This window comes from Artibeus jamaicensis, unplaced genomic scaffold, assembly GCF_021234435.1.
Source record: "Artibeus jamaicensis isolate MK-2021 breed Jamaican fruit bat unplaced genomic scaffold, CSHL_Jam_final scaffold_369, whole genome shotgun sequence".
NCBI classification, from domain to species: Eukaryota; Metazoa; Chordata; class Mammalia; order Chiroptera; family Phyllostomidae; genus Artibeus; species Artibeus jamaicensis.
Genome location: NW_026522042.1, coordinates 10,635,216 through 10,661,934, shown reverse-complemented (window position 1 = coordinate 10,661,934; position 26,719 = coordinate 10,635,216). Strand labels below are relative to the sequence as shown.

The following is a 26,719-nucleotide window of genomic DNA, read 5'->3' as shown; positions in this document are numbered from 1 at the left end:
GGCACTTACATTGTTTCTACATCTTGGGTGTTGTAAACAACACTGCAATGAACGTAGGGATGCCTATATCTTTTCAAATTAGTGATTCAGATAAATACCCTGAAGTGGGATTGCTGGGTCATGTGATAATTCTGTTTTTAATTTTTTAGGAATCTCATACTCTTCCACAGTGGCTTCACCAATCAGCATTCCCCCCAATAGTGCATGAGACTTCCCTTTTCTCCACGCTTTTGCCAACACTTGTTGTTTGTTGCTTTATTGATAGCCATTTTGACAGGTGTGAGGTGATATCTCATAGTGGGTTTTTTCTTTTTTTTTATATTAAATTTATTTTTTTAATTGATTATGCTGTTACAGTTGTTCTATTCCCCCCTTCATTCGCCTCCACCCTGCCCCCCCATCCCCACCATTACCCCCCTTTAGTTTATGTCCATGTGTCTCAAGTCCTTTAGGTTCTATATTTCCCATGCTATTCTTGCCCCCCCCATCTATTTTCTATCTACTGTCTATGCTACTTATTTTCTGTACCTTCTCCCCCCCTTCTCCTCCTCCCACTCCCCTGTTGCTAACCCTCCTTGAGATCTTCATTTCTATGTTTCCACTCCTGATATAGCTGTTCTTTTAGTTTGCTTTTGTTTTAGGTGTGGTTGTTAATAACTGTGAGTTTGTTGTCCTTTCAATGTTCATGTTTCTTTAACTTCTTTTTCTTCGATAAGTCCCTTTAACATTTCATATAATAAGGGCTTGGTGATGATGAACTCCTTGAATTTGATCTTATCTGAGAAGCACCTTATCTGTCCTTCCATTCTAAATGAAAGTTTTGCTGGATAGAGCAATCTTGGTTGTAGGTCTTTAGATTTCATGACTTGGAATATTTCTTTCCAGCCCCTTCTTGCCTGTAAGGTCTCTTTTGAGAAATCTGCTGACAGTCTGATGGGGACTCCTTTGTAAGGTTGTCCCCTTATCTCTTGCTGCTTCTAGGATTCTCTCCTTCATTTTAGTTTTGGCTAATGTAATTATGATATGCCTTGGTGTGTTTCTTCTTGAGTCCAACTTTTTTGGTACTCTCTGAGCTTCTTGGATTTCTTGGAAGTCTATTTCCTTTGCCAGATTGGGGAAATTTTCTTTTATTATTTGTTCAAATAAGTTTTCCACTGGTGGTTGTGTCTTTCCCCCTTCTGGTACCCCTATAATTCGGATGTTGGAGCGTTTAAAGATGTCCTGGAGGTTCCTAAGACTCTCCTCATTTCTTTGAATTCTTGCTCCTTGACTCTTTTCTGTTTGGCCATTATTTGCTTTCTTCTGGTCCACTCCATTGATTTGAGTCCCAGTTTCCTTTTCATCTCTATGGGTTTCCTGTGGAATTCCATTAATTTCCCTTAGTTTAGCCTTCATATGTTTCTCTAATTTGTGGCTATAATCAACCAGATCTATTAGGATCCTGATGACCAGTGTTTTAAACTGTGCGTCTGAGAGTTTTGCTATTTCTTCGTCGCTTAGATTTATCTCTGGGGCTTTGAGGTCTTCCTGCGACATTTTTGGTCTGTTCTGGCCCTTTAAATGTGAGAAGCGGCGCCTTGGACTCCCAGGTCGCTGGGTTGTGACGCTGTATGTGGGGGTGTGGTCAGAGCAGGGAAATGGCGGCGCCCTCTACTGCCGCAAGCCACGGGGACCGCCGGGCCCCGGTCCAACCGCCCACTCCCTCGCCCTTCCGCTCGCCCGCAGACCGGCAACCACAGTCAACACGCAGCACCGCCTCCGCACCGCCTCCCCACCGTCTCCTCAGCAGTCGCTCACCCGGTGCGTCGCTCGGTCGCTCACTAGGTCCAGTCCTGGGCCTGGAACCCATGCGTCTGGATTCGCACGTCTGGACTCCGCGCCTGGGTCCGTCCCACCGGAGCCCTCCCGTGCAACTCCTCACGAGACGCCGGTTTCACCCCTTACCGGTCGGGCTGAAGAATTTGTTGTTAACGGACTTCCGAAAAGTTCAGTTTTCCGTGTTCTGGTTGTGTTCTCTGGTGCTAATATTTAGTTGTCCCTAAACTTGGTTGTGTGAGAAGGCATGGCACATCCACCTATACCTCCATCTTGGCGGAAGTCCTCATAGTGGGTTTTTTCTAAAGATTTTATTTATTTTTAGAGAGAGGGGAAGAGAGGGAGAGAAACATCAATGTCCAAGAGAAATATTGACTGGCTGCTTCCCACACACGCCCCATCTAGAGACCAAACCTGCAACTCTAGCATGTGCCCTGATGGGGAATTAAACCAGCAACCTTTTGCCTTACAGGATGATGCTCAACCAACTGAGCCACATGAGTCAGGGCTCATTGTGGTTTTAATCTGCATTTCTCAGAAAAGTAATGATTAAGGCCCTGGCTGGTGTAGCTCAGTGGATTGAGCACGAGCCTGCGAACCAGACAATCGCGGTTCGATTCCCAGTCAGGGCCCATGCCTGGGTTGCAGACCAGTTCCCTGCAAGCCAATTCCCAGCAGGGGATGCATGAAAGGCAACCATACATTGATATTTCTCTCCCTCTCTCCTTCTCTTCCCCTCTAAAGATAAATAAATAAAATCTTAAAAAAAAACCTGGATTAAAAAAAAAAGTAATGATTAAGGTTGACCACCTTTTCATATGTCTGTTGGCCATCTGTATGTCTTCTTTAGTGAAGTGTCTATTCAGGCCCTCTGACCATTTTTTTAATTGGACTGTTTGGTTTTAGTTTTTGTTTTGTTTTTGGTGTTATAAGATTTCTTTACAAATTTTGGATATTAACCCCTTATCAGATGTATCTTTGACAAATATGTTCTCCCATTTAGCAGGTTGTCTTTTCATTTTGATGGTTTCTTGTGCTGTGCAAACACTTTTTAGTTTTATGTAGTCACATTGGTTTATTTTTCTTTTGTTTCCCAAACCATAATAGGCGTATCGAAAAAATATTACTGAGAGCAGTGTCAGAAGGTTTAGTACCTATGTATTCTCCTAGGAGTTTTATGATTTCAGGTCTTATATTTAGGTCTTTAATTGGTCTAATTTCATTCTTTTTCATATATCTGTTTAGGTTTCCCAACGCTGTTTATCTAAGAGACTGTGTTTGGCCCATTTGGGTCTTGGTTTTTATCCATTCAGCCACCCTGTGTCTTTCAATTGGAGAATTTAGTCCATTTACATTTTAAATTTGTTTTTCTTTTAAAATAATTTTTCATTTTTTAGTTGTAGTTGATATACAATATTATATTAGTTTTAGCTGCACAACCCCGTCATTAGACATATATAACCTTACGGTGTGATCGCCCCAGTAAATCTAGTACCCATCTGACACCATATATGGATTTTACAATGCTATTGATTGTATTCCCTATGCTGTGCTTTATATCCCCATGTCTGTTTTGTAACTAACAACTTGTACTTCTTAATCCCGTCCCTTTCTTCACACATCTCCCCAGTCACCCTCCCATCTGGCAACTGTGGAAATGTTCTCTGTATCTATGAGTCTGCTTCTGTTCTTTTTCATTTATTTTGGGTTTTAGGCTCCACATCTAAGTGAAATCATATGGCACTTGTCTTTCTCTGTCTGACTTATTTCAAGTGAAATCATATGGTATTTTTCTTTCTCTGACTTATTTCTCTCAGCACAAACCCTTAGGTCCGTGCATGTTGCTGCAGATGGCAAGACTCCATTCTTTTTTTTTTTTCTTTCCGTTCAATTTTTTTTTAATTTTTTTATTGATTATGTTGTTACAGTTGTTCTATTCCCCCCTTCATTCGCCTCCACCCTACCCCCCCATCCCCACCATTACCCCCCCTTTAGTTTATGACCATGTGTCTCAAGTCCTTTAGATTCTATATTTCCCATATTATTCTTGCCCCCCCCATCTATTTTCTATCTACCGTCTATGCTACTTATTTTCTGTACCTTCTCCCCCCTTCTCCCCCTCCCACTCCCCTGTTGCTAACCCTCCTTGAGATCTTCATTTCTATGTTTCTACTCCTGATCTAGCTGTCCTTTTAGTTTGCTTTTGTTTTAGGTGTGGTTGTTAATAACTGTGAGTTTGTTGTCCTTTCAATGTTCATGTTTCTTTAACTTCTTTTTCTTCGATAAGTCCCTTTAACATTTCATATAATAAGGGCTTGGTGATGATGAACTCCTTGAATTTGATCTTATCTGAGAAGCACTTTATCTGTCCTTCCATTCTAAATGAAAGTTTTGCTGGATAGAGCAGTCTTGGTTGTAGGTCTTTGGATTTCATGACTTGGAATACCTCTTTCCAGCCCCTTCTTGCCTATAAGGTCTCTTTTGAGAAATCTGCTGACAGTCTGATGGGGACTCCTTTGTAGGTGACTGTCCCCTTATCTCTTGCTGCTTCTAGGATGCTCTCCTTCATTTTAATTTTGGCTAATGTAATGATGATGTGCCTTGGTGTGTTCCTTCTTGGGTCCAACTTCTTTGGGACTCTCTGAGCTTCCTGGATTTCCTGGAAGTCTATTTCCTTTGCCAAATTGGGGAAATTCTCCTCTATTATTTGTTCAAATAAGTTTTCCACTGGTGGCTGTGCCTTTCCCCCTTCTGGTACCCCTATAATTCGGATGTTGGAGCGTTTAAGGATGTCCTGGAGGTTCCTAAGTCTCTCCTCATTTCTTTGAATTCTTGCTTCTTGACTCTTTTCTGTTTGGCCATTATTTGCTTTCTTCTGGTCCACTCCATTGATTTGAGTCCCAGTTTCCTTTTCATCGCTATCGGTGTCCTGTGCAATTCCATTCATTTCAGTTAGTTTCGCCTTCATATATTTGTCTAATTTGTGGCTATAATCAACCAGTTCTGTGAGGATCGTGATCACCAGTGTTTTAAACTGTGCGTCTGAGAGTTTTGCTATTTCTTCATCGCTTAGATTTATAGGCTCTGGGGCTCTGAGATCTTCTCGAGCCATTTTTGGTCTGTTTGCGCCCTTTAAGTATGAGGAGGGGAGCCTTGGACTCCCAGGTCGCTGGGTTGTGACGTTGTATGTGGGGGCGTGGTCAGAGCGGGGAAATGGTGGCACCCTCTGCTGTTTTGCACCACCGGGTAGGAGCAGAGCCTTAGGTGGTTCACCAGGGCCGGGCCACTCAGAGTCATTGGGTTATGACGCTGTATGTGGAGGTGGGGTCAGAGCAGGGAAATGGCGGCACCCTCCGTGCCGCTTACTGCGGGGACCCGCCGGGTCGCGGTCCAATGGCCCACTCCCTCGCTCGACTATCGTGCACAAAGGCGCGACCACAGTTACCCGCAGCCCTGCTCCCTCGCTGTTTGCCTGCGGTCGCTCGCTTGGTCGCTTGCTTGGTTGCTGGCTTGGTTGCTCACTAGGTCCAACCCTGCGCCTGGATTCCACGCACCTGAGTCCGTCTGACCGAGTTTTCCTGTGCAACCCCACTCCACCAGCTGCTGGTTTCGCCCCTTACCGGTCAGGCTGAAGAATTTGTTAACAGACTTCCGAAAAGTTCAATTTTCTGTGTTCTGGCTGTGTTTTCTGTTGCTGATATTTAGTTGTCTCTAAACTTGGTTGTGTGAGGAAGCACGGCATCTCCACCTATGCCTCCATCTTGGCGGAAGTCCAAGACTCCATTCTTTTTAATGCTGAGTCATATTCTACTGTACAGATGCACCACTTCTTCCTTATCCACTCATCTATTGTTGGACTTTTAGTTTGTCTCCTATCATGGCTACTGTAAATAATGTTGCTATGAACATATAGATTTATATATCTTTTTTATTTAGTGTTTTGAGTTTTTTTAGATTAAATACTCAGAAGTGGAATTGCGGGGTCCTTTGTCCAGTTATACCCTTTGTTGTTGTTTTTATTTATTTTTATTATTTTTTTTAGAGAAAGGGGAACAGAGGGATAGAGGGAGAGAAACATCAATGTGTGGTTGCCTCTTACGCACTCCCAACTGGGGACTCAGCCCACAACCCACGCATATGCCCTGACTGGGAATTGAACCTGTGATTCTTTGGTTCACAGACTGGCACTCAGTCCACTGAGCCAGCCAGGAGCCTTTGCTTTAAAGTTTATTTTGTCTTGTATGAGTATTGCTATCCCAGATTTTTTTCTTTGTTTTTTTCTATATTCACGAGATATCTTTTCCATTCTTTCAGCCTGTGGGTCTTTCAGTCTGAAAAGTGAGTCTGTTGTAGACAACATACGTAAAGATCTTGCTTTGTTCTCCATTCAGCCACCAATGTCTTTTGATTGAAGCATTTAATCACTTGAATTTAAAGTAATTGGTTATATATATATATATATATATATATACACACACATATATATATATATACATATATAGCCTTTTTATATTTCATATTTAAATTTTTATTGATTTTAGAGAGAGACATCAGTTTTGTTGTTCCACTTATTTATGCACTCATTGGTTGCTTCTTGTATGTACCCTGACCAGGGATCAAACCCTCAACCTTGGTGAATCAGAATGACACTCTTAACAACTAAGCTACCCAGTTTTTAAATGAAACATTTTTGATCATTAATTTCTTATTTAAAAAGACCCTTTAACATTTTATATAGCAGTGGTTGAGTGGATAAACGAACTCCTTTAGCTTTTACTCATCTAGAAAGCTCTTTATCAATGCTAAATGATAGCTTTGCTTGGTAGAGCAATCTTGGTTGCAGACCCTTGGTTTTCATCACTTTGAATATTTTGTACAAATCCCTTCTGTCCTGCAAAGTTTCTTTGGCTAAATCAGCTGACAGTCTTATGGAAGCTCCTTTGTAAGCATGTTTTTCTCTTGCTTCTTTTTTTTTCAAAATATTTTTAATATGTTTTATTGATTATGCCATTACAGTTGTTTTATTTCCCCCTTCATTTCCCTCCACCCTGTACACCCCTCCCCACCATTCCCCCCTTTTGTTTATGTCCATATGTCACAAGTTCTTTAGATTCTATATTTCCCATACTATTCTTGCCCTCCCCATCTATTTTCTACCTACCGTCTATGCTACTTATTTTCTGTGCCATCTTCACCCTTCTCCCACTCCTCTGTTGCTAAGCCTCCATGTGATCTTCATTTCTGCTCCTGATCTAGCTGTCCTCTTAGTTTGCTTTTGTTTTAGGTGTGGTTGTTAATAACTGTGAGTTTGCTCTCCTTTCACTGTTCATATTTTTTTATCTTCTTTTTCTCAGATAAGTCCCTTTAATATTTCACATAATAAGGGCTTGGTGATGATGAACTCTTTTGACTTGACCTTATCTGAGAAACACTTTATCTGCCCTTCCATTCTAAATGAAAGCTTTGCTGGATAGAGCAATCTTAGATGTAGGTCTTTGGATTTCATGACTTGGAATACTTTTCTCCAGCCCCTTCTTGCCTGTAAGGTCTCTTTTGAGAAATCAGCTATTAGTCTCATGGGAACTCCTTTGTAGGTGACTGTCCCCTTATCTCTTGCTGCTTCTAGGATTCTCTCCTTCATTTTAATCTTGGCTAATGTAATGATGATGTGCCTTGGTATGTTCCTTCTTGGGTCCAACTTCTTTAGGACTCTCTGAGCTTCCTGGATTTCCTGGAAGTCTATTTCCTTTGCCAGATTGGGGAAGTTCTCCTTTATTATTTGTTCAAATAAGTTTTCCACTTGTTGCTGTTCCTCTTTCCCTTCTGGTACCCGTATAATTGGGACATTGGAACATTTAAAGATGTCCTGGAAGTTCCTAATCCTCTCCTCATTTTTTTTTTTTGAATTCTTGTTTCTTCCTACTTTATTGTTTGGTTGTTTCTTCCTTCTGGTCCACTCCATTGATGAGAGTCCCGCTTTTCTTTCCATCACTATTGCTTCCCTGTGCATTTTGCTTCATTTCACTTAGTGTAGCCTTCATTTTTTCCATCTGATTTGCAACCAAAATCAACCAGTTCTGTGAGCATCCTGATCACTAGTGTTTTGAACTGTGCATCTAATAGGTTGGCTATCTCTTGGTCACTTAAAAGTATTAGCTCTAGGGCTTTGATTTGTTCTTCTGTTTGAGACTTTTTTTTTGATCAGGTCTCGCCTGTTACATAGTGAGGGGTGGAACCACCCAGTTGCTGGGTTGTAATGCTGTATGTGGGGCTGAGGTCAGAGAGGGAACAATGGCGCTTGCTCTGCTCTCTCTCAGATTTCAGTCCCTTCTGCCACTTCCCATAAGCAAATTGGGCCCTTCTGGTGCTGGTTCCCAGGTAAGTGGACTTGCGCACCCTCCAGGACCCTGTGGGTCTCTCCAACACACTCTGTGAGCCTGGGAGCTTCTCCTGGCACCTCGACCCCAAAAGTCTTTCCAATTGGTGCTTTCAGGCTCTAATTCCAGCAGCTGGGGCCCTAGCTTGGGCGGTCTGTCTCACTGCTCGCTCCTTCGCTTGGCTTACCTGTGCGCAAATGTGTGAGACTGCAGTCAGTCAGCTGCCTTGCGCCCTCACTGGGTCCACCCCGCGCTTGGTATCTGCCAACCACCACCTGTGCTCCTGGGTCCGTCAGGCTGATCTTTCCTGCCCCACTCCGCCTCTCTTACGGGTGTGGATGAGTGGTTCGTTGTTGTTGGACTTCTGTACAGTTTAATTTTCTGTGGTTTGGCTGCATTTTTGTTACTAAAGCTCTGTTGTGTTGTCTTTAAATTTGTTTGTGCGAGAAGGCACAATGTTTCTACCTATGCCTCCATCTTGACTGGAAGTCCTCTTGCTGCTTTTAAGATTCTTTGTCTTTAACCTTTGTCATTTTAATTATGATGTGTGGGCTTCTTTGGGTTCATTGTGTTTGGGGGTCTCTGTGCTTCTTGGACTGGTATGTCTATTTCCTTCACTGGGTTGTAGAAGTTTCCATCACCATTGTCTTAAATAAGTTTTTAACTCCTTGCTTGCTCTCCTTCTTCCAGCACATTCATGATGTGAATGTTGGTATGTATGCCTGAAGTTGTCCCAAAGGCTCCTAAAACTGTCGTTTTTAAAATTCTTTTTTATCTTTTTGTTGTTCTAATTGGGTATTTTCTGTTTCCTTATCCTCCAAATTGTTGATTCAGTCCTATGCTTCATCTAATGTGCTTTTGATTCCCTCTAGTGTGTTCATTTATGAGTATTTTTCTTTTCTAACTAGTTCTTTTTTGTTTGCTAACTCCTATTTTTATATTTCTTCTTTGTTGAGGTTCTCAGTGAATTCATTCTTCTGCTAAGGTCAGTGAACATCCTTTATAACCAATGTTTTCACCTCTGCAGTTTTGTCCTATTCTTTCATTTTAGGGCCATGTTCCTTTGACTTTTCATTTTGGCTGACTCCCTGTTTGTTTCTATGTATATTAGGTAGATCTGCAGTACCTCCTGTTCTTGGTAGAGTGGCCTAATGTAGTAGGTGTCCTGTGGGGCCCTGTGGCACAGTCTCCCCGATCCCCCGAGCCTGGCATTCTGGGTGCACCACCCGTATGGGTTGTTCATGCTCTCCTGCTATAGTTGAGCCTTGATTGCTGTTGGCACCTCAGTGGGTAAGATTAGCCAGGGCTGCACCCGACGAACTGCTGTGCAGGGGCTGACCCTGTTGAGCAGTTGCTTTAGTGGGGCTCTACTACCAGCCACGTGTACCCTTTAGATGTGTGTTTGTTTGTAGTTTGAGGAGCACGTCGGGTGGTGCTCTGGTGTGGTCTGAATATGGCCACTAAGTGTATTGGTTCTGGAGCCTCTTCAGAGGGGCTCCAGTGCAGGTCAAGGTCAGCCACCACCTGTGCCCAGCTTGGGGCTATCTGGTAAATTCTTACAAAGTTATCTGAGGTTGGTTGCTGCTTGTGCTGTGCTTGGTATAGCCTGTTCTGTGAACCAAGGCTGGCTGTTGGTAGTGACAGGCTTGGGCCCCCCTGGTGGGCACCACAACATGAGCTGAGGCCAGCTGCATTTGCACCAGGTTTGTGGCCACTTAGTCGAGGCTACTTTCCAAGCCCAGAAGGGTCACTGCTTATGCTGGCCTAGGGCTACTTGATGGGAGTTAAAACATAAATTGAAACTAGTCTCTGCTTATGTCAGACTTGGTGTAGCTTGGCTGGGGAAAGCAGTGTGGGACTGGGATTCCCTGGCCCCTCGGGGGGACCTCTGGAGCCAGGTTCTCTCTCCCCTCCTCCCTGCCTCAACATGGCTGCTGCTTTATATCCTTATAGGCCTTTTGTTCAGCTAGTCTTAAGTGGTTCTCAGTGATGGCTGTTTAATAATTTAGTGGTAATTTTGATATGGCTATGGGAGGAGGTGAGTACGGTGTTTACCTACTCTGCCATCGTGACCAGAAGTCCTCTGGCTCCATGGTTTTTACGACGTTGCCATTGATCTTTCTGGAGTCAGGAGAGGTATTCCCTTCCTTTCCCACCCAAAGCATCCAACCCTGTTTTTCCTCTCCAGCTTTTCAGGCAGAGGACCGATCTGGCCTACATGAAAGTTCCCTTTACATGTTCAGGATTGGTAGAGGGCTGCTGGTTTCTTTTCTCCCCTAGGCCAAGCCCTGCACAGGTGAATTTTAGAATATGTTTGAGAATGGAGTTCATTACTGAGTGTCTCAGGTGAGACTGATTTTCTTATCCTTTCTTTTTCCTATCAGGTCTACACATACAAGGTTTTTTCCTCGAATTCAGGGAAGTAAAAGAAGGTGGCAAGATAGAAGATTTTTCTGAAAGAAGCTGAAATTTTATATAAACTTGACTTGAAAGGTACATTTTATTTTTCATCATTTAAAAAATTATGCCTGAAGATAATCACATGCAAAAACATATAATACACCTACAGTTAAAGAACCCTTTCCCATGAAGGCTAAATTATTGAGAAATGTTTATTTTCCTCCTTGAGATGGCTTATTCAGGTAATAACATGGCTCCAGCTGGTAAACAAACCTCACATCTTTTGGAATGACATCACTGAGGTGCTGACCCGGCCACAGGGAGCTGAGGCCTCACAGAGCCAGGGCCCAGTGCACAGAAGGGCTCTTGTCCTCCACACTGGCGACCATGTCTTCAATGGCGTTCCAGTCCAGCCGGCTGAGGATGCTGCCGGTGCTCTCAGACATGCTGTCCAGGCCGCCCACCCCGGCCCGTGGCTCTGGCTCCTCTTCAGCCAGTGACGAGTCCTGTGAAAGGAGAAAGATGGTGAGGGGCAGTTCTAGCCTGAGAAAAAAATCAACAGAACACAAGCCAAAGGTCCTGGAGTTGCTCATCCACCTAATGGTGAAGGCGGTGGGAAGGGAGGCAGGGCTGCGGCTGGGTCGGCCTGAGCCGAACGTCACCTGACAACCGGACGGTGGCATCGGATCTGAAGAGGACAGAATGGGTTTTTACATCTGCAGTGCAAGTATGTGTTCTTCCATTGTGGTGGTTTTTAGATAAAATACAAAGTCACAGAAAATTCTGAAAGATAAATGCTGAGCAGTAGTTGCTTTGAATCTCTACTTCAAACTGACCTAACAGTCTTTCTGTATCTCCACCTCCCACAGAAAAACAAAAATTAGACAAATGAACAACCCCCTTGCACCGTCCCCAAACCTCCGGAAGAACAGAGGAATCACTAGGCAAACTGAGTCTGGAACAGGCTTACTGGTAGAAGGGAACTGTGACTTCTGTGAAGAATCTTACGGACGCCTGAGGGCACCAGCCAGGGACTCCCCGCAGTCTCCTCTCTGCTGTCCTCCACGCACACATGCTTGGTTGGAGGGGCAGGCCCCACACTCCTGTGCCTTTTTGCGTGATGTGGACCACGATGCAGAGCAGCAGAGCCTTTTGAGGGAAGGGAACAAGGCCTACATCAGGACTGTCTCATTCGGAAGTTTGTTCTTCATTGTGACTTTATCCTCACATCCATGGCAGTCACATTTTGCCTAATTTTGAATCACAAGGTCTGGATGTAGTGTGCTTGAGAGTTCTACCAGTTTCTGTTCTGTCGGTGAGAGAGAAGGAAATTAAGTTCTGGCCACCTCTTTCGATTCTAAAAGTTAACGGTAACCTCTAGGACAAGAGGGTATGGGGAGGAGGGGCCACAGCACAGAACTGGGGGGACGTTCCAGCTTCAAAGCAGGGTGGTGCAAGCAGCTGGGCCCGCCTTGCCCCCTGTGGGCCATTTTGGGGAAGCCTCCTAGGCTTCCGTTTTAGGCACCTTATTCTCAGGCTTCGTGCCTGCATCTGCCTCTGGCACAGGTGTCAGGGTAAGTGCAGTGACGACACAGTGTGGCCCTCTTCTTTCTTCCAGAATGTCCCTGTTCATAGAAAGGAAACTTTCCCCACCGGTGCCCGCAGGCAGCTTAGCAGACCACAGCGCCCCTCTGCCCACGGCCGTTGTGGAGCACGCCCCACGGCCCGTGCCACGGCACAGTTGCCCCTCCCCACAGCGACCTGAAGAGACGCCCAGGTCTAGTGAAAGGTAAGCGCAGGTCCGGACAAGCAGTTGTGTGGCTCCCAGAAGAGGGAAGAAGAGAGAACAGTGGTGAAGTTTGGCCTTTTACAGCTTTCCTAACCTCATACACTTGAAGGTAAGGTTACATCCAGTAAATAAGAACCCCCTCCAACCAAAACAGCAACAACAGCACACATTTTGGCATTTCCTATGGGCTAAGTGCTTTACCTATATTTAGTCCCTTTAACTTCACCAGAGTGCGTCAGGCCCTGGTCCTTACTCTCTACCAGGGTCCTTACAGGGAGCTAACAGGAGAAGGAATGTCAAAGTACTTTTTAAATCGTGAGGAGGAACATGGGGTGAGGGGTGGGGCTGGGGGAAGCATTAGGAATTCAGATCCTTTGCTATAATTTCCCTTTCTCTCGTTGATCAGAGCATGGCTAATTTGAGCAAGTATCCAAAGATGGAGCAAAGTCAGGCCTAAGCTTACAGGCCTGTGTGCTCTGTGACTGAGTTATGGCAACACCTTCGGGAGCGCGGGTAATGCTCAGCACCGAGGCAATCCCTTCCTCACCTGCTTTGCAGAGAGACAACTGAAGTTACACTAACGGACTGGGGACTGCCCCAGGCTAAAGAGTAAGTGGTGAACCGGGATTCCAACCTAACTCCACAGCCTCTTCTCTGAACCACAAAGCTACACTTTCATTCTGAAATCTATACTTGACATTTCTAAGTGATTTATCACTTTTAAAGATTTAGCATTAGCCCTGGCTGGTGTGGCTCAGTGGATTGAGCAGGGGCCTGTGAACCAAAGGGTTGCTGGTTTGATTCCCAGTCAGGGCACGTGTCTAGGATTTGGGCCAGGTCCCCAGTAGGGGGGATGTAACAGGCAACCACACACAGATGTTTCTCTTTCTCCTCCCCTTCCCCCTCTCTAAAAAAATAAATCTTTTTTAGACAAAGATTTAGTACTAATATTAAATTCAAGAACTTCTTACTCCTTACTTCCTACCTTTTTGGAAGGCAAGCGGAGACTGCGTGGCCCTTCTCACGGCCACTCTGGCCGCCCCAGCTTTTCTCCGGGCGACAGCGGCAGCTCCTGCAGAGACAACAGTTTTCACAGCTCAGCCTGTGAGATCTTTGAGGACAGAAACCTCCTGGTAGGCAGGTTTGACTGGAACCAACAAGGCAAAACAAAAGTACAGATGAAGGAAGGAAAACTCTGCTTTGAGACTTGGTGTCCTGACAGCCCCACCTCGGCCCCTTTCCAAATGGTGAGTGGAAGACTGGGACAGCACTGTTGGCCACTGGACAAGTCGGGCGCAGGGCTCTCCTAGTTGTAAACACCAAAGTGAAATGCCCAGCTAGGTCCTATCGAGAGAATGATTAAGTTTTCTTAAATTCCAGAATAGCAACATTTAATGTTTACATTATGCAAAATGTGTTACTTATAATCCTCCTCAGCAACTCTATGAGGTAGGTTTTATATAACACACCTAAGGCCCTGGCTGGTGTCGCTCAGTGGGTTGAGTGCTGCCCCGCTAAACCAAAGGGTCGCCAGTTCGATTCCCAGTCAGGGCAAATGCCTGGGTTGCCAGGCCAGGTCCCCAGTAAGGGGTGTGAGGGACAACCACACATTGCTGTTTCTCTCCCTTTCTTATTCTTACTCCTTCCCTCTTCCTCTCTCTAAAAGTAAATCTTTTAAAATATATTTTATTGATTATGCCATTACAGTTGTCCCATTCCCCTCCACCCTGCACACCCCCTCCCACCCACATTCCCCCTCTTTAGTTCACGTCCATGTGTCATAAGTTCTTTAGCTTCTACATTTCCCATACTATTCTTGCCCCCCCCATCTATTTTCTACCTACCGTCTATGCTACTTATTTTCTGTACCTTCTCCCCCCTCCTCCTCCCACTCCCCTGTTGCTAACCCTCCATGTGATCTTCGTTTCTATGGTTCCGATCCTGATCTAGCTGTCCTCTTAGTTTGCTTTTGTTTTAGGTGTGGTTGTTAATAACTGAGTTTGCTCTCCTTTCACTGTTCAAGTTTTTTTAACTTTTTTCTTCGATAAGTCCCTTTAAGATTTCATATAATAAGGGCTTGGTGATGATGAACTCCTTCAACTTGGAGAAGCACTTTATCTGCCCTTCCATTCTAAATGAAAGCTTTGCTGGATAGAGCAATCTTGGATGTAGGTCCTTGCCTTTCATGACTTGGAATACTTCTTTCCAGCCCCTTCTTGGCTGTAAGGTCTCTTTTGTGAAATCAGCTGACAGTCTTATGGGAACTCCTTTGTAGGTGACTGTCCCTTTATCTTTTGCTGCTTCTAGGATTCTCTCCTTCATTTTAATCTTGGCTAATGTAATTATGATGTGCCTTGGTGTGTTCCTTCTTGGGTCCAACTTCTTTGGGACTCTCTGAGCTTGTCCCGTTGGGGCCCTTGGTTGCACAGTCTGTCTCGCTGCCTGTTTTTGCCTGGTTTATCTGTGTGCAAATGTGTGACTGTGGTCAGCCCTGCGCCGCCTGCGCTCCCAGGTCTGGCAGCCACCGCCTTTTCCTGCCATGACCCCTCTCCGCCCCTCTTACCAGTCTGGTTGAATGGTTGTTGGACTTCCGTACAGTTCAGTTTTCTGTCTGTTCTGGTTGTGTTTTTGTTTCTAAATCTTTGTTGTCCTTAATTTTGGTTGTGTGAGGAGGCAAAATGTTTCTACCTGTGCTTCCATCTTGGCTGGAGGAAATTTTTTTTTTTTTAAACTAAACACACCTGAAGACACAAAGTAAGCAACTGAGCTTGGACAGAGGCCTTTTTCCCCATTGGTGATGCCTTTCAGTTACTTGTCAGTATAGCCTTGTGTTGTTTTTAACATAACTAAGCACAAACCAAGGACCCCAAAGCATAATAGTTTGTAAACAGGACTGAGGAAACTAGCGAGAAAATGGCATCTTGTTTTACAAGATAGATACTAGCATATTGTCAGACTCACAAGTATCTTCAGAAAAGCTATTCTTACAGATGACTGCGGTGAATTTTAAAATCTTGACGAATCCTTACTTTCCCATCTGTGTAGTGACTGGACTTGCCCGTGTGTGGGCCCAGGTTATCTGTGTTGCTGCCCAGGGACGTCCCTACAGCACCGGGACCAAGGCCTCCAAATGCAGCCAGGGGAATGGAGGGGACCACACCCGGCATGTTCTCCAGTCCCGGTGAGTTCGAGATGAGCTGAGAGGCGTGGGACCCAAGCTCACGGTGACTACCAGGCGAGGCCTGCAGTGGTGCCTCGAGGGGAACATATTACATGACTGAGGGTTCAGAGAACTGAAAAACCCAAAACAAAAAACGATTTTAGGTCCCACACGTGCCATTAGTTTCTTACTATTCACAGCCACCACGTCAGTGAAGCATCAGTCCCATTTAAAAAATGAAAGCATGAATGTTCAAATCATTACATCAAGGTTGGAAGAACTAAAGAATTAAGATAAGGAATGTTTTCCAAGACAGAGAGGTGTATGTAACATTGAAAGTGTGGGGAGAATTTCAAGGCCAGAACAGGAGGGAGCACAGCAGCACAGCCCAGGGTGGAACCACTTGGGGAAGGGCTGAAGAGGCGGGAGGGTGACCACCTGCCAGGACAGGGGCAGGACGCGCCTGCTCGGGTGGGGTCACTGAGAGCTTCTGGGACCAGAAGCAGCAGAAACACCAGCAAGCAAAACCCAGCAAGGGAGGGGCCCCAAGGAGGGTTGAGGCCTCAACCCAGGAAAGTGCACGCGGACAACACAGGTCTGCCAGGGGATGGGAGGAAAACACATCACCACATATCCTAAGACTTTTCCATCTGATAGAAATCCTCACCAATCTTTAATATTTTGGAATTCTGAAATATGTATCAGGTATCAAATACAATTTTAGAAGACAAAAAAACATGGTTACTATTTTAAATTTTTAGTTTAAAAAGAACAGTATTTTCTTACTATAATTTGATCCTCTTGGATCAAAACCAAGAAGAAGCAAACCCTAAAGTTTCACCAGGGGGCGGGGGGTCTTTGGAAAGGGCAGCTCCCTGAGCTGGCGCAGCTCCCGGGGCTCTCAGTTCCATGGTGGTGCAGGCCCCAGGCCCCGACGGTGGGGAGGTCTTGGTTCTGCCACTTCCTACCTGTCTGATCTGAAGCAGTTTTGTTTCCACTGTCTCTGCCCTGATTTTCTCATGTTTAAAATGGGAATACGCTAGTACCTGCCCAACAGGGCTGTCATTAGAGCTTCCCTGGCATGTCCGTTACGTTAGTTAGAGTTATTATTATACATTTTCAGCTGCGCATTTATACTCCATGTTAGCTATGATGATATACTTCACTGTGTAATCGTTTTACAAGTAAGTATGTTTCACTTTAGTGATCAAAACCCCACTCTGGCAAAATTCAAAGGAAGGCTACCAGTAAATAACACCTATCTCTAAATGTGGAAAAGGATGTTCAAAGGGTTAAAATATGGTGGTATTTCCATCTGGGCCTCCTCTGTGACATATTCAGCCTGAAATCTACCAGAACACTTTTTTTTTTGTCAATTATAGTTGATATTCGACGTTACTTTGTATTAAGTTCAGGTATACAGATAGTGATTAGACATTTATATAATTTACAAAATGATTCCCCCAATTAAGTCTAGTACATACCTGACACCATACATAGTCAGTACAATATTATTGACTATATACCCTTGCCGTACATCACTGCAGAACTTGACTTGTAAAAATCAACTTCTTTAGCCAAACACACAAAAGAAACAGATCTCAAATAAAGCATATCTTATTTACTGACCATTCAAATTCTACTACAAAAAGACCACTTGTTTTCAAAGATTCATAGGGTCTTCCTATTTCTAAGCAATAGAATGAAATGCCAGTACAGCTAAGTCTTTGTGAATCTCTTGAGTTCTACTGAAGTAGGTATTGCTTTTCACTAAGATTGACAGTTTTTTATGAATGAAAGTACAACTTTATAGACAAGAAGGAAGAGGTCCAAATTACACAAGATAAAAAAGCTTTAAGTCTTACCTCGGGGCCAGGGCGAGCCTCGGGGCTGCTCCAGGGGCGTCCCTGTGGGGCCATCACTGGGTCTGCGTGAGTATCTGACTTTTCCAGGTCGATTTACTGGAAAACTGTGACCATGTGGAGTCTCTCTGAAGTAGAAATTTTTATTTTATATTCCTAGAATCTCATATCAGTGATAAAACTATAATATTTCAAAAAGCTCCAATTCTACCCCAGATGAATACAGTGACTTCTTCTGTACCTCAGTGATATAGTTAATGTGTAATGACTCTCAACAAATTATTCCTCATATCTCAAGCTTCATTTGTTTTTTTCCAAAGAAACCATTTTTATTCTTTCTATCCATTTCAAATTCTCTATGCATTTGGCAGTTATTTATGTATCTGAGGCCCTGCTTTATTCTAGAAAATATTCAGGGGCATCTGGTCTTCTGAGCCCACCCAACACTCCACACACACTAGGGATCTGACTGCGTCTCGCTCCGTGTTAGGCAGCTTTCCTCTGGGCTCTTACAGTATGTGAGTATAACTGTAACTGTTTATTTCGTCAAAGGTAGTAATTTTTAACAACATTGTACCGCCAACTGCTGCCTGTCTTACAAATCACCAACAAATACAATTTTGTGTTGGTAAGAAACTTTACACTTGGGTACTTTTCTTTAGCATTCTGTTTAATTCTTGCCTAATGAACGCATATCCAAACCGACTGCAGGCCATTTACTGAAGAACAGCTGTGTAACCATTATCTGGAGTTGAGGCGACAGCCCCTGGGCAGAGGAGAAGTGGCAGCTGGTGGGACTGTTTCCACAAGAGCAGAACCAGGAGGAGAGCAGTTTGGAGCAAATTACAAGAAGAAATAGTGAGAAAAACTAAGAAAAGAAAAAGGTTGAACGGGCGTCAAAACTGCACTGGGTAAGCTGAAGTGCTTCATTACCTCTTTAATTAGAGATCTAAGGCCAATGTCTTTTTCCTTGGTAATTCCATAAACTTAAAGAGTTAGGGCCCAAACTCACAGTTAGGGCCATTTTTTCCTTCACTTTATCGTCATAATTTTGAACAGGGAAGGTGCAGACTCGGTGAACGTGGGTCACCAAAGTGCTATCTTTCTCATCCTGCCTGACAGCATCTTCCCTGATGCCAGGCCAGACTTTAACTTGCCTTCGTGGAGAAAGGGAGCGCTGCAGCCTGGGAGTCCGGGCGGCTCTAGGTGTGGTGGGCAGCGGCTTCTGTGCGGCAGCTGGTAGTTGTACTGATTCAGACAGCAGCTCATTCATCAGACTGTATGCTTGTGAGATCCGACGACTGTAGTGGTCAGAGAGCAGCAGTCTTTAGAGAAAGAATTAAACAACATTAAACAAGAGCCCCTTTCAGTTCATATTTCTAGAAGGAATGTAGTATTTGAAGACCACCTTGCATTTATTTTACAGTGCTTTTCAAATGCACTTCAAATGAAGTATTAAATTTCATCCATCTGAAAACCATTAGGAAGTGTTATGATTAACAGTACCTGCAGTTAGAGCCTTTGGGGTAGTTTCAAAATGCATGCACATGTCTGGACTGGAAGGGGGAGGGCAGTAGCAGAAATGAAAGCCACGAAATTGAATGGAGTGAATAATGTTTGAAAGCAAATTCCTAAGTAGGCTGATGGAGTCTAAAGTTACCTCCCATAATGAGAAAAAGGGGGCTACTGTGGAAACCAGAACTGCTGAGGCACTACCCGCGCCCCAGGTGAGCGGGCTGGGGGCACGTGCAGGAGGCAGCCGCCAGACTCACCTGTCTTTCTCGTGCTTCATCTTTTGTCTCAGCCTGATTTCCCTTGAAGTCATGTACAACTGCACAAGAAATACCCAGTTAGTTCTTATTGTACAGTACAGGTAATTGAACCATTATAATCCACGGAAAAGGTAAAAAATTCCACTGATCAATTTTAACAGGATAAAATATAATTTTGTTACTTGGGAAATAGTGCAAGACACCATCATATTTGATGAAGCTTCTGACTCCAGCACAAAACATGAAAATATTAAAGCTTCATGTAATTAAATAAAATCCAGTTTAATAAATGGAATGCAAAGCCTATTTAGTAGCTGAATTCATGTGTTTTCTGAAAAGGAGAGAACCTAATCAGCTGCATTTAAAAGGGACAGAACATTTTAAGGACGGAGACACCTATACTTTGTTCGTACTCAGTCTTGTGGTTAATTTCACCAAGCACTGGGCTGATAAAGCAGAAACGCGCTCGACATTTAAAGCCACTCTTTTAATGTTTTAAAATGTTCACCAGAAACTTGCTGCAATGAGTTTGCTGTGACTTGTAAACTCTTCAAAACTTATGCACCATGAGTCAAACTAGCAAACAGCAGCTGTATACATCTTACTCCAGAACAGAGTTACTTTTGAGTCATAACAAGGCTAAGTCTTTTCACCCAAATTGTGTAGATTAGAAGGTGTACACGGAAGTCAATTCTCTTTCTCAAGATCCTATATAGAAATAGTCAAGTAACAAATTAAAGGTCTTACTGGGTTCGGAAAGAAATTGGAATAAAAATTTTAATTACACAAACCCCTCACTAATCCCATACTTTTAGCCAAGTAATAGCTAAAACCAAAGAAAAACGCCTGTGATGCTGAAGGCCCGGTCACAGAGTCTGTACACCCGACAGTCCCCCTGCCCTCAAATCAGTCTGCTCTGAGTGTGGACACAACGGAGCCAGCTCGGGCCTTAGCTGGGCTGACAGGGCAGGTGATGTCGCATCCCTGCATGTGGGGAGCAAATGCACACAGGCACACGCACCTTAACATTTTCATCCTAGACCTTGGGGCCCTGAGGTCACCACCCTGTCCCTATAGCTACTGATGAAGTGTTATTGACATCAGCATGCTCTCTCCAGACACAGCCAAGTAAGTACATCACACACTTTAAGCAACGGTTCACCTACTTTTGCACCATGTGGTGCTTGAATGTGACCATGTTATCTGGAGAATTCACTTACAAAATGTGTTCCTCTAATGGTGCTGAAAACAATGAAGATTTTATTTATTTCAGATTAGAAAGTCAAAGATCAGTTGTAATCAAAGTGTGATCTAGCCCACACTGGTGTGGCTCAGTTGGTTGGGTGTCATTCTGCAAAGCGAAAGGTCGCTGGTTCAATTCCAAGTCAGAGCTAGGGTTGCAGACCAGGTCCCCATTTGGGTGCATGAGAGAGGCAGCTGATCCATGTTTCCCTCCCTCCCTTTCTCTCTCCCTTCCCCGCTCTAAAATAAATAAAATGTTTTTTTAAAGTGTAATCTAAATGGGAATTTCGTAGTAACATGATTATTAAAGACACTGTCTGGTTTCATCTTCAGGCTAGCCCTGGTGCTGCCCGTAGGCTGAGCTCAGAAACAGACGCTGACCATCTAAAGGGCAGTGGAAACACACACGCAGAGTTGCTGTTCGTTGGTGCTTGACTGGACGGTGCTTTTGCAGTTTCCTGTGAGTGACATATGGATAGAAAGTTGACTTTTCAAATGCCTTCACCACACACGGAGTCAGGTGTCCAGCCACCACTGACCCTCTGTGAACGTTAAGGAAACAACTCCGATCATCACGCAATCACTCAACCTCTTCATTCATTTCAAATGCTGGACCCGTAAGGGGGAGAGAAAATACTCAAGACAGTTCAATAGAACATGGTTGGTATGATATCCTGCTATATTCTGTTAAAGTAATTTCTTACCTTTGCCTAACTTAAACTATCTGGCAAATAAAGAATGTATCCAAGTACGGTAATCCTTCCCCTGCACTGGCCGGGGAGAGACCACCCCACCCTGTGATGGCCCCGATTCAGCAGACTCACTGGGTTGCTCCTGGGGCAGAAAGGGTCATGTTCTTGGCCCCTCTTTTCTGCCAGCTGACGCAAGTACTCTGCCGTTCTCTCCTTCCGTTTTCTTCTCATCCAGACTTGAATCTCTCTTCTCTCCTTCTCAGTTCTTCGGGGACGTCTATCTGGAGAATGGTGAATTCTGAAAAATTTCACAGGCAGGGGGTCACCTGACTGTAAACACCACTTATTTGGAAAGATCGTGTCTGATCTCAAAAAGCAGCACACACCCAGGACCTCTAGCCCACTCATTCTGACCTGTGAGCTCGGCAAGGTCGCCCACAGCCTCTGCACGCTTCATCCGGCTGGACTCTGCAGCATTTGGTAATCTGGCCTTTCCTTTCTGCTTTAAGCTCTCTTTCCTGGGTCTTTTTCTAACTCTCAAAACTCTCTGCAGCATTGTACGCTGGCCCCTTTCTTCTGTGCTCACCTCCTCCACAGTAATGTCTGCAAATGTTCTGCTCGGACTTCTTCACCTAGAATCTATTTCTGGACTCGCTCAATCATTTCCGAAACTCATAATAGAGAGATAACTTTGAGCCTGCTGCCCTCTGGACCCAGCCTCTTGTTCCTGCCTGTGCCTCCCACTAGGGGTCGGCCCAATCCAAGGATCGTTCCTGCAAGACACAGGGTGCCTCTAATGGGTCACTCTGGCCTGTTTCATCACTGACCCAGGGGAATCTCTCTTGGAACTACACCAGACCCGAGTTCTCCCAACTCCACCCCTGCCCTTGCCTCTCTCCTTCTCAGGGAGGTGCAGACCTGCACTGTGGTCTGATGCCTCTCCTGACCTCCGGTTTCCCCGCCTCACGGGCACGGTGTCCATTAATTCCCATCTTGGCTTCTGCCTCTCAGAGGATAAGAACTAACAGGTAGTACTGACAGTGGGCCGAGAAATCAGGAGGTGTGAAATGCAGGTCTGGGGCAGACTCATCACCCAGTGTGCGAAGAGGGCACTGTCCCAAATGTAACTGGGCCATGGAGACAAACATGCTTTGCACTGAACACCTCTCTCTGCCTGGGAATCCGGACTCGGCGTGTCCCAGGCAGAGCGCCTACTGACCAGCCTGGGAAGCACTCTGGGCACTGAGTGTGCACGAGCCACCCTGGCACACTGCACTTCACGTGTGCTGGCACCGTCTGTGGCTGGAGGAACTGAGTATGTCCTGTGTGGCTCCACTGTGAGGATGCTTGGAAGCGTGTGCCTGGTCTACCGTGGCAGTTACTCCACGTGCCTGCTCCCTTTACTGATCGATCCTGCTTTGTCTCCTGGTGCGGTAGTAAGTCCTGGCTGTGCGTGTGACCAGTGGAGGTCTGTGAGTCCCAGGGAACCACAGCCTGGGCTGGCCCTGGGGACCCTTCTCACAGGTCAGAGCCACACCTGCACTCAAGGCCGGCACCTCTCCCCACCTTACCCCCTCACAGGTGTTTCGCTAATAAGTGTCTTGCTCACCATGTATAGCTCATTTTGGCATCTGCTTCTGGGAGGACCCAAAACTAAGTTCCAATGAACATCAGCAGCTGGATGCTCCCCTGGCACCTTAATTCTAAAACGACATTAATCGCTGTCTGGCTAAGAAACTGCCATCAGGAGAAGGGGAGAAAAGGTACAGAAAATAAGTAGCATAGACAGTAGATAGAAAATAGAGGGGGGGCAAGGATAGTATGGGAAATATAGAATCTAAAGAACTTGAGACACATGGTCATAAACTAAAGGGGGGTAATGGTGTGGACGGGGGGGTAGGGTGAAGGGGAATGAAGGGGGGGAATAGAACAACTGTAACAGCATAATCAATAAAAAAATAAATTAAAAAAAAAAAGAAACTGCCATCAGCTCAGTCATCCAAGTAGAGAACCACTCTTGTGGCCTCCGGTCAGCACTCATGCCACTGCCCACTTTGCACTGTCTCTTCCTGGCCAGCTCACTGGACTGAAATTCTAATTGGCTCCCATTTCTGGTTTAAAGCCCTTTGCTGCCCCCTCTGCCGCCTGTATTGGCAGTGGCTCTGAGTGACTCTGGTCCCAGTGAACATCCGCACACCCAGCGGGCCGGGCCCTCCCTCCTTCCAACTTGTGGACTCCTAAACCCCTCCGCCCCCCCCCACACCACTGACATCACACCTTTGCGTGCTATATGCTGGCTCCCGAGAATACCCTCTTTTCCTGCTATGAGCCACATGGAAGTCTACTGATCCTTTGCAATAAAGCTCAAACACCATAACCGGTGAAGTGTCGTCTTTGTTCGACTCTCCTCCCCATGACCCCCCCACAGCACATGGATATAATGGTTTCATGTCGACCTTTTTATAGTTCTATCTCCATTCAAGAGTAGCAACCATATTTTATTTTCACTCCAATTTTTTACACTGAATGCATTATTGATGGCATATTAATTGTTTGATCATTAACTTAGAACAAAAATCCCTCTGCATGTGACAAAGTTATCTAAAAGGAAGTTATGGTTTACAAGATCTTGACATGAGGTCACAGTATGGCCGATAATCCCAGTGATAAGTGGAAATGGGCAGGGGTTTTGTACGCCATGTCTGGTGATAGCCCCGTCAGTCTGGTAACAGACTGCAAGTCCACCGAGGCAGTGAGAGGAGCTGCCGGGAGATGCAGAAGGGCGGCTGCCGCTCCTGGTGCAGACCGTCACGTGGTGTACAAACTGCAGGGAGCTCCGGCACGAGTGGTGGCCTTCACTCTCTCAGGAGTCCGTCCTGGGCCCAGAAAAGGCTGCCAGGAAAAACACTTTAACCTAATGTTCCAAGGCAAGACTATTTAAAATGTACGGCAAGGATTAATATTTGGTATAAACTACTATGACCCAAACCATCACCTACTTCTAGGAAGAGACGGGGTTAAATCTGTGTAGTGCTTGGAGGGGTAGCACTGGGAAACTCACACGATACACGCGTGCCAGGTAAGTGCAAACGAGTCTGTGTTCTGTCTGCGGGGGAGGGGAGAGTGTTACATACACTTCACAAAATGTGTTTAGGAAGGAAAAAATCTAAGGTTTGACTTTGTTTCCTAAAAAAATTACATTAAAATGCAGCCCATTTTGAATGCTCTTGAACCGTAAACGTTTTACATGGGTTAAAAACAAATGATTCCCGATCACCTGGAGATGCTCCTCGCCTGCTGGTCTGTCAGGCCCAGCTCCTCCCTGGAAACGCCACCCTGGGCGAGGAGGTCGTCGATGATGTCCGCGATGTCCGCCAGCCCGGACGCCTGCAGCGGGTCCGCCGACGCGCTTCGTTCACAAATGCAATCGGAGAAACCAAAGTCAGGATTGCGACTTAGCACAGGTAAGTTCTTACACAGGAACATGCGACATGAGCACACAGACGATAAACATACAGCTCCTGTCCCTTCCACCCTTTCCCCCCAGGAATCCTCACTGGAAAAGCCTGGTCGTAACCGATGATTTTGTGTGTGCTCCTAAAAAAGCAGCACAAAGCCCAGGAGACAACTTCCACCGGTCCTGCCTGCTGAAACGGAACGCACAGACAGCAGAGGGGGGGCAGCCAGTGCGGTCTGTGGGATTCTCACTGCATGTGCTGAACACTCCTTGTCTCTTCAGATACCCCGTCCGCAATGGGAATGAACTATATTCCTTTAATCCACAAAAGCAGTGTTGTGTCGAAGTCCACATACATCTGAACCACCAAAATTCCAGAATGCAGAATTTATACCCAACTTTAAGTAAAATTATGAATTAATTCTTAAGATATTTACCTCTCAAATAATTCATCACTGTTATTCACACCTTAAAAAAAGAAACATGATTAATAAAAATTTCAGGTCAGTTATATTTCTACTTTCAGGTATTAACCTGACTTAGAAATTATATAACCAGAAATTAAAATATTTTTAAACTTTCAAATTGGTTTAAAGGTATATATGTCTACCATATTTATCCTCCTCTTGAATATGCTACTTGGTAGTAAATATTGTCCACATTTTAAAATTATTACTTTTGTATCCACAGTACTCAGAATGATATAATTTGGGGGGGGGGCACAATCTTTCTGTGCTTAGAATAGTTTAGAATACTGGAGTGCAATTTATTAAAACAATCACACACACAAAAAACCCCTCTGATGGTCTAAAAGTAATACATTTGGGAAAATATCTAAGTTAAACCCAAGAAGGCTTTACTAAGAGAAAAAGTTACATGATTTAATGACATCTTCTTTATAGCCTTTCTTTTATTTTAATGAGAGCAATGCGCCCTGGCTAGTGTGGCTCAGTAGACTGACTGCCAGCCTGCGAACTGAAACCACTGGTTTGATTCCCAGTTAGGGCACATGCGTGGGTCGCAGGCCAGGTCCCCAGTTGGGGACATGTGAGGAGCAACCAACTGATGTTTCTCTCCTTCTCTTTCTCCCTCCCTTCCCCTCTTTCTAAAAATAAGCGAAAAATTAAAAAATAAATGACAGGAATGCCATTTAAAAATACCATTTTAAGTGCTTATATTACTTTAACAATGGTTAAAGCATACTGTAGCACTCAGTAAAGACATCATTATTAGCCATCAATATCCAGGGCAAAAAAACATCTCAAGCCCTGGCTGGGTTGCTCATTTGGTTAGAGCATCATCCCAATAAACCAAGGTTGTGGGTTCAATCCCCAGTCAGGGCACATATAAGAATCAACCAATGAATGCATAAATAAATGGAACAAATCAATGTTTCTGTCTTTCTCTAAAAATCAATAAATTAAAAAAAATTTTAAATCCACTGTCAATGGTTCAACCATTGCATTTCTAGGACCTATTTATTCACATGCCAAAATGTGTTCATTGGACTAAAGAAGCACGTCTAGCTGCCAGCTCTGCATAACATGGGATGAGAAGCAGCAGTGAGGTTTTCTAAGTCTCAGTGTCCTTCCCCGTAAGGCGGGGCTGCGAATAACCACGTTCCCAGTAAACACTGTTCAGGAGCAAGAGGACATTGCTGTGATACACCTTTCAGTCTGCTGCAAAGGAGGCGGAAACGAAAGAACTATACCAGGAAGACTTGCATTCTGGTCACTGGAGAGGCTGACGGTGGAATCGGCAGAAGGAAACACATAGGTTTTTGGATGAGAGTGAATTTCTGTTACTGAAAATTCAGCTTCAAAAGTCTGTTCCTTGTCACTCTGGTCTTCCTTATTCATATGAGTCAGGAAATGCACTGATCCAGAGTCTATATTACAATTAAAAGAAAAGAGCAGAGGGGAAAAATGTGGGAAGATAGAAAACACAACTGATGTGTCCACATGGCAACAGATGTATTGGAAGTTTGCAACGTACAATGGCGGCTTTCTAGTGTATGATGAAATAATTTGATGTTTAAATTTTACAGCCCTCAATAGTTAAAAAAAAAAAAAAGCCATTACATTTATTATCAACCTCAGAAAACATGGCAGACAGACTTCCTAAAGCAGACAGTATCCTGCACGTTATAAAAA

At 44.6% G+C, this 26,719-nt stretch overlaps 1 protein-coding gene across 1 annotated transcript in view; it reads right to left on the bottom strand.

Moving 5' to 3' along the window:
- Window positions 1-10,652: 10,652 nt before the first annotated feature.
- Window positions 10,653-26,719, bottom strand: part of CPLANE1 (ciliogenesis and planar polarity effector complex subunit 1) — a 90,187-nt gene continuing 74,120 nt past the window's right edge. The window contains exons 45-54 of the mRNA XM_037128974.2: window positions 26,278-26,454; window positions 25,004-25,034; window positions 24,387-24,518; window positions 21,242-21,407; window positions 19,176-19,234; window positions 18,561-18,728; window positions 17,407-17,531; window positions 13,367-13,453; window positions 11,563-11,741; window positions 10,653-11,098 (exon numbers count right to left, since the gene is read on the bottom strand). Coding sequence (XP_036984869.2) covers window positions 10,925-11,098; window positions 11,563-11,741; window positions 13,367-13,453; window positions 17,407-17,531; window positions 18,561-18,728; window positions 19,176-19,234; window positions 21,242-21,407; window positions 24,387-24,518; window positions 25,004-25,034; window positions 26,278-26,454 — 1,298 coding nt within the window. The 3' untranslated portion in view covers window positions 10,653-10,924. The remainder of the gene's footprint in view (window positions 11,099-11,562; window positions 11,742-13,366; window positions 13,454-17,406; window positions 17,532-18,560; window positions 18,729-19,175; window positions 19,235-21,241; window positions 21,408-24,386; window positions 24,519-25,003; window positions 25,035-26,277; window positions 26,455-26,719) is intronic.